General features: G+C 42.9%; 1 protein-coding gene across 1 annotated transcript in view; it reads left to right on the top strand.

Annotated features, from left to right (window-relative positions):
- Window positions 1-7986, top strand: part of LOC111950192 (ankyrin repeat and KH domain-containing protein 1-like) — a 42716-nt gene that overhangs the window by 9844 nt on the left and 24886 nt on the right. The window contains 2 exon segments of the mRNA XM_070434297.1: window positions 5856-6009; window positions 7527-7683. Of these exon segments, the coding sequence (XP_070290398.1) occupies window positions 5856-6009; window positions 7527-7683 (311 nt within the window).

Here is a 7986-nt window from a genome sequence, read left to right as displayed (position 1 = left end):
TCAAGGGGTCTGAACACTTTCCGAATGCACTGTAGGTAGAGGTAAAAGACACACCCCCGAGACGACAGACGCTCCCCTCAGCTGGAGCACAGAGCACAACATTCCCAGCCATTCCGCTCGGCACAGAGAAATACCCCGGGTATGGTTTCAATTACATTCACCGCAGTCTTTTTTTTCTTCTCTCTCTCTGAAAGAAAAAGGAAAATGGAGAGTTGCTGACCACACCCTCCTCCGACTCAGTTCAGGTCATCGGGTCAGTTCTTTTGGCAGAGCCTCGGGTCCATTTGCGCCGGTGACGCTTGCTGATATCGGGCAGCTATAGAGTTGTTAGTCGTCCAGTCTGTAWAGAACATTGTAYGATATTGTACGGTTGGGTATGTCCGTGTTAGTAAACAGATTTTGCTTCATGAACGGCTTTGTCTACTGCTATTCCCGTGATCCAACACACCGCTCTGTCCCTGGATGGTGACCGAAGGTGATGGCTGAAATTTATTGGCACACTGGTGCGCTTCTGCCCTGTAGACCCTCACATGGTTGGATAGAGGCAGCTTGCTCGGTGTCCTGTCCAGTGCAGGAAGTCCTTCCCTGTGGGCCATAAGGCAGGTATATGGAGGTCACAGAGAGAGTAGGGGAAACGTGCTGATCAGCTCATCTTGTCGCTTAATGTAATTCAACCAAGGCTCAGGGCCTAAGCACTGTTCAGCTCTGTCTCCAGGCAACATGCTAGAGGGGATGGAGCTTAGGGATTTAAAAAAAACTTTGTCACTGGTGCTCTCGTGCCAACTACTAGGCTATACCTACATGTGTCGTCACAAAATGGTCCTGCCCATGTCTCTGTCAGAATATGCAAAAAATATGTCATTGTTTTACCTGTGTACAAAACATTAGGAACACCTTCCTACTATTGCGTTGCACCCTTCCCTTTTGCCCTCAGAACAGCCTCAATTCGTTGCCATGGACTCTACATGGTGTTGAAAGCATTCCACAGCAATTCTGTACCTCGTTGAGTCCAATGCTTCTCACAGTTGTCAAGTTTTCTGGATGTCTTTTGGGTGGTGGACAGATCAAATCATTCTTCATACACACAAACTGTTGAGTGTGAAAAACCCAGCAGTGTTGCAGTTCTTGACACAAATTGGTGCACCTGTCACCTGCTAACATACCCCGTTCAAAGGCACTTAAATCTTTTGTGTTGCCCATTCAGCCTCTGAATGGCACACATACCCAATCCATTTCTCAATGGTCTCGAGGCTTAAAAATCCTTATTTAACCTGTCTCCTCATCTACACTGATTTTGAAGTGAATTTAACAAGTGACCTCAAGAAGGGATCATAGCTTACACCTGGATAGTAAATAGGCATGACGGGAACCACACTTGCAGAAACCATCCGTTCACCTTCTCTGCGTCTCACAAAGACACAGCGGTTGGAAACAAACATCTCTCATTTGGACTCATTAGACCAAAGGACAGATTTCCACCGGTCTAATGTCCATTGCTCGTGTTTCTTTGCCCAAGAAAGTCTCTTCTTCTTATTGGTGTCCTTTAGTAGTGGTTTCTTTGCAGCAGTTTGACCATGAAGGCCTGATTTCACGCAGTCTCCTCTGAACAGTTAATGTTGAGATGTCTGTTACTTGAACTGTGAAGCATTTATTTGGGCTGCAATTTCTGAAGTGCAGTTAACTAATGAACGTATCCTCTGCAGCAGAGGTAACTCTGGGTCTTCCTTTCCTGTGGCAGTCCTCATGAGAGCCAGTTTCATCATAGCGCTTGATGGTTTTTGAGACTGCACTTGAAGAAACGTTAAAAGTTCTTGACATTAAACATGAAGGTCAGTCAATCTGGATAAAGGTAATGGACTGTCACAACCTTGTCACAACACAACTGATTAGCTCAAACACATTAAGAAGGCAAGAAATTCCACAAATTAACTTTTAACAAGGCACATGTTAATTGAAATACATTTTAGGTGACTACCTCATGAAGCTGGTTGAGAGAATGCCAAGCGTGTGCGAAGCTGTCATCAAGGCAAAGGGTGGCTACTTTGACGAATCCTAAAATATATTTAATTTGTTATACCACTTTTTGGTTTCGCCATTATTCTGTGTGTATTATTTCATAGTTTTGATGTCTTCAATATTATTCTACATTGTAGACAATTAATAAAAACAGAGAGAACCCCTTGAATGAGTAGGTGTGTCCAAACTTTTGGCTTGTACTATACAGTGGCCTGTGAAAGTATTCACCCCCTTGGCATGTTTCCTATTTCATTGCCTTACAGCCTGGAATTAAAATWGATTTTTGGGGGGTTTGTATCATTTGATTTACCCAACATGCCAACCACTTTGAAGATGCWAAATAATTGTTATTGTGAAACAAGAAATGAAGCTAAACTTGAGCATTCATAACTATTCAGCAATTGCAGCTGCAAGTATCTTGGGTTGTGTCTCTCTAAGCTTGGCACATTCTAGCCACTGGATTTTTGCCCATTCTTCAAGGCAAAACTGCTCCAGCTCCTTCAAGTTGGATGTCTTCCGCTGGTGTACAGCAATCTTTGTCATACCACAGATTCTCAATTGGATTGTGGTCTGGACTTTGACTTGCCATTCCAAGACATTTAAACGTTTCCCATAAACCACCCAGAGTGTTGCTTTAGCAGTATGCTTAGGGTCATTGTCCTGCTGAAAGTGAACATCTGTCCCACTCTCAAATCTCTGAAAGACTGAAACAGCGAGTTTGTCACCTTCAATTCTGACCAGTTTCCCAGTCCCTGCTGATGGAAAAACATCCCCACAGCATGATGCTGCCACCCGTCCTTCACTGCCGGGATGGTTTTTCTGGGTGATTAAAAGGTGTTGGTTTTGCGCCAGACATAGTTTTCCTTGATGGCCAAAAAGCTCATTTAGTCTCTCTAACCAGAGTACCTCTTCCATATCTTTGGGGAGTCTCCCACATGCCTTTTGGCGAACACCAAATGTATTGCTTATTTTTTTTCTTTTAAGCAATGCTTTTTTCTGACAACTCTTCCGTTAAGCCCAGCTCTGTGGAGTGTACAGCTTAAAAGTGGTCCTATGGACAGATACTCCAATCTCCCTGTGGAGCTTTGCAGCTCCTTCAGGGTTGTCTTTGGTCTTTGTTGCCTCTCGGATTAACTCCCTCCTTGCCTGGTCTGTGAATTTAGTGGGTCCCTCTCTTGGCAGGTTTGTTGTGGTGCCATATTCTTTCCATTTTTTATAATAGATTTAATGTGCTCTGTGGGATGTAAAAAGTTTTTTTTATTTTTATAACCCAACCCTGATCTGTACTTCTCCACAACTTTGTCCTGACCTGTTTGGAGAGCTCCTTGGTCTTCATGGTGCCGCTTGGTTGGTGGTGCCCCTTGCTTAGTGGTGTTGCAGATTCTGGGGCTTTCAGAGCAGGTGTGTGTACAGTTGAAGTCGGAAGTTTACATACACCTAGCCAAATACATTTCAACTCAGTTTTTCACAATTCCTGACATTTTAATCGTAGTTAAAATTCCCTCTCTTAGGTCAGTTAGGATCACCACTTTATTTTAAGAATGTGAAATGTCAGAATAAATAGAGTAAATAATTTATTTCAGCTTTTATTTCTTCACATTCCCAGTGGGTCAAGTTACATACACTCAATTAGTATTTGAGTATTGCCTTTAAATTGTTTAACTTGGGTAAACGTTTCGGGTAGGTTTCCACAAGCTTTCCACAATAAGTTGGGTGAATTTTGCCCATTCCTCCTGACAGAGCTGGTGTAACGGAGTCAGGATTGTAGGCCCCTTGCTCGCACGCTTTTTCAGTAATGCCCACAAATTTCTATAGGATTGAGGTCAGGCTTTGTGATGGCCACTCCAATACCTTGACTTTGTTGTCCTTAAGCCATTTTGCCACAACTTTGGAATTATGCTTGGGGTCATTGTCCATTTGGAAGACCCATTTGTGACCAAGCATTAACTTCCTGACTGATAATGCCATCTGTTTGTGAGTGCACAGTCCCTCCTGCAGCAAAGCACCCCCCAACATGATGCTGCACCCCGTGCTTCACGGTTGGGATGGTGTTCTTCGGCTTGCAACTGCCCCCTTTTCCTCTCAAACATAACGGTGGTCATTATGGCCAAACAGTTCTATTTTTGTTTCATCAGACCAGAGAACATTTCTCCAAAAAGTATGATCTTTGTCCCCATGTCAGTTGCAAAACGTAGTCTGGCTTTTTTTATGGCGGTTTTGGAGCATGGCTTCTTCCTTTGCTGAGCGGCCTTTCAGTTATGTATATAGGACTCTTTTACTGTGGATATAGATACTTTTGTACCTGTTCTCCTAGCATCTTCACGGTGTTTGCTGTGTTCTGGATTGATTTGCACTTTTCGCACCAAAGTACGTTCATCTCTAGGAGACAGAACGCTCGTCTTCCTGAGCGGTATGAGGCTGCGTGTCCCATGGTGTTTATACTTGCGTCTATTGTTTGTACAGATGAACGTGGTACCTTCAGGCTTTGGAAATTGCTCCAAGGATGAACCAGACTTGTGGAGTCTACAATTTTTTTTCTGAGGTCTTGGCTGATTTTTTGATTTTCCAGATGTGCAAGCAAAGAGAGCACTGAGTTTGAAGGTAGGCCTTGAAATACATCCACAGGTACACTCCAATTGACTCAAATGATGTCAATTGGCTTTAGAAGCTTCTGAAGGCATGACATTTTCTGGAATTTCCCAAGCTGTTAAAGGTCACAGTCAACTTAGTGTATGTAAACTAATGACCCACTGAAATTATGATATAGTGAAAAATAATCTGTCTGTAAACAATTGTTGGGAAAAATGACTTGTAGATGTTCTAACCGACTTGCCAAAACTATAGTTGTTAACAAGTAATTTGTGGAGGTGGTTGAAAAACGAGTTTTAATGACTCAACCTAAGTGCATGTAAACTTCCAACTTCAACTGTGTGTATAATATATATACCGAGATCATATGACACTTCGAATGCACACAGGGTGACTTAATTAGTTAAATAATGTGACTCTGAAGGTAATTGGTTGTACCAGATCTCATTTAGGGGCTTCGTCGCAAAGGGAGTGACTACATATTCACACACCACTTTTCTGTAAATTTTTTTGTTGTTGAAATTTTTTCCACTACACAAAATAGTCCAAATTGGTGATGTCCATTACATGAAATCCAAATCTATTTAAATTACAGGTTGTAATGCAACAAAAATATCAACAACGCCAAGGGGGATGAATACTTTTGCAAGGCACTGTATATCCATAAAAATTATTGCCGATTCTTGATTTCGACTGGCTGAGAAAAGCTGCCTAAACTTTCATTACTATGCGACAGCTGGCGATCGAATTTGAATATAGATTTTTTTTTGCAAAGTCGGAGAGACAGACAGCAAGTTTATTCACAATCTCTGCCTGTCTAAAACTCATATTGTAATCTAATAAAAATTGATCAAAACTCTGAACATCGCCTTTTGATAGTGGAGATTAAGTTTATAAATTGCCTGGCTGGGCTGATGAGACAGTGGATAGCGCAGTCAGATGGAACAGAGTAAATGGMCTTTTTAATGTCATATTTAGCCTGTGGTAACTTGTGGAATAGGCACCGGCTGGAATGGGGTTTTAACCAATCAGCATTCGGGATTAGACTCACCCGTTGTATAAAGCACTGTATAATAGGAACCACTATTGTTCTCATAAGCTGATATAGTTTAAAAAAAAACCATCTGTTTTTAAAATAAATATTATTACAATAACTCCTTAAGGCGATGGGTTTCTCCCAGCAACTATCTTGAGCAAAATAAACATCAGCATGCTTCCAAACTTTCTCTCGTCTTTCTCCTTGTCTCTAGGTGGAGTCCTTCATARTAGACCAGGAAGACCTGGACAACCCCATGCTAAAGACGGCGTCAGAGCTGCTCCTGTCCAGCGCTGCCGACGGAGCTGATCTCAGAACAGTGGACCCAGAAACACAAGCCAGATTGGAGGCTCTGCTGGAAGCAGCCGGTATGTATCGTAGCACCATGCAGTGAACCCTTCACCTGTTACTTTATTTTAAATGTTATTTATTTATTTTGAATGCCCCTGTTTGATCACGTTAAATTACGAAGATGTTACATGCTAATAAGGCTGCTTCAGTCCTGTTCTCTTTATCAAATAGGACTGCTGCTCTTTTTGGACTTTGAATGTTGAAACCTGCTTGAAACTCCGCCCAATTTAGTATCAATGCTTAATTAAGGCCTACAATTTAGTTTGTACTTACATACTTTCTGACGTTGGCAGGCCTGTGTCTGGTGTTTCTGTTCCTACCACTGTGCTGGGACATGACCCTGTAGGTGTGTAGAGATGGCACATTGCCAGAGAGTAATACCTGCATAACAAACGCAAGTGCTCAAAATAGATGTTCAAATCTCTGCTGCACTGCAGCCTGCGTTTACCCTGCTGCACTGCAGCCTGCGTTTACCCTGCTGCACTGCAGCCTGCGTTTACCCTGCTGCACTACAAATCAAATGTATTTATAAAGCCCTTCTTACATCAGCTGATATCTCAAAGTGCTGTACAGAAACCCAGCCTAAAATCCCAAACAGCAAGCAATGCAGGTGTAGAAGCACTACAGCCTGTGTTTACCCTGCTTTGCATGTGGTTGTGTTTTGGTTTCTGTAGTCCACCTACTTCCCATGTTGGATTGTCTATGGCGGGGGGTAATACTGATCAATTACAGTGATCAGTAAATTTGGCTGCAGGGTGCTCATAGGCTAAGTGTTGCAAGGCAATTATCAAACCGGCTACAACTCTCGCTCAGGCCTCTGAGTTAAGCAGAACCAGCCCATCAAAGCACTTAGCCTTGGTCTGTATAGTTAGTGCCTCGCTGCTGCCTCTTTTTAGAGAAACGAAAAAGCTTTCTGAAACAATGAAAGAAGTCTGTGCGTCTAATTTGATGTGCATGAACCTGTGGATGGATGGTGTGGTGTGCAGCAGGTAGACATGCAGCATGTTAGCCATGTCCCAGCCAGTCAGTCAGTGTATGGGGAGTTGGTACAGGCTAGCGCAGCACATGAGATGGAAGGTAGCTAGGCTCGCGGGGGCACCACGGGGAAGATTAACATGAACAATGGATTTCGATAGAGCAGCAACAGCTTCCATCATGACTCAACACTGACCTTTAGTACACTCTGCTTCTGTACATGCCTGCCTCCCATCTATCGTTGTGTGTGTGCACATTTTAACATCTGTGTAACCAATCATGTGGCGCATGCAGTGGGTTTTTGCATACCGTAAGTAATATTGGACTCGTGCTTCTGATCTTAAGCTTCAATGTTGTCTGATCATCAGATTCTCTTCCAATAATTCAGTTATTATGCGCACTTACTCAGTAAAGTGATCCGGTTCCCCCCTTTGATATGTTTCCTCAACGCTGTGTTCACCACTTGATAATACAATGTGTTTGTGTTCTCTTTACACCTGTTGCATAGTTTAATTGTGTGTTGTATGCTGCTGTGTGCCTGACCCTGGATCCTCTGAAGGTATTGGTAAACTGTCCACTACCGATGGTAAAGCCTTCGCAGACCCAGAGGTGCTACGKCGCTTGACGTCGTCCGTGAGCTGTGCGCTGGACGAGGCCGCCGCCGCTCTCACACGCATGAGGGCCGAAAACACACTCAACGCCAGCCAGGCAGACAAGTATGTATCTCCTCTGCTCTAGTCTAAACATCCACCACAGGTGCACTACACCATATTCAGGGATCCTCCCTCACCAGTCTTGTCTAGGCCATATGTTTCCTTTCGACATGTTGTGCTTTCTTTAAGTTAGCTTGAACATCTGACAATTCCTTGTGAGAATTTTTAAAGGGGGGGAAAAAATCTTATTCCTATCATTTAAAGTGTTAAATAACACTGTGAGAACAATATTTTTGTGAACCAAATGTTTAATTTTGTCGTTTTAATAATGTTGGTAGCAACGTGTGAAAAAAGTTGTGGCAATCT

The sequence above is a fragment of the Salvelinus sp. IW2-2015 genome, linkage group LG23 (genome assembly GCF_002910315.2).
Source record: "Salvelinus sp. IW2-2015 linkage group LG23, ASM291031v2, whole genome shotgun sequence".
NCBI classification, from domain to species: domain Eukaryota; kingdom Metazoa; phylum Chordata; class Actinopteri; order Salmoniformes; family Salmonidae; genus Salvelinus; species Salvelinus sp. IW2-2015.
This window is presented reverse-complemented; position numbering and strand designations above follow the sequence as displayed.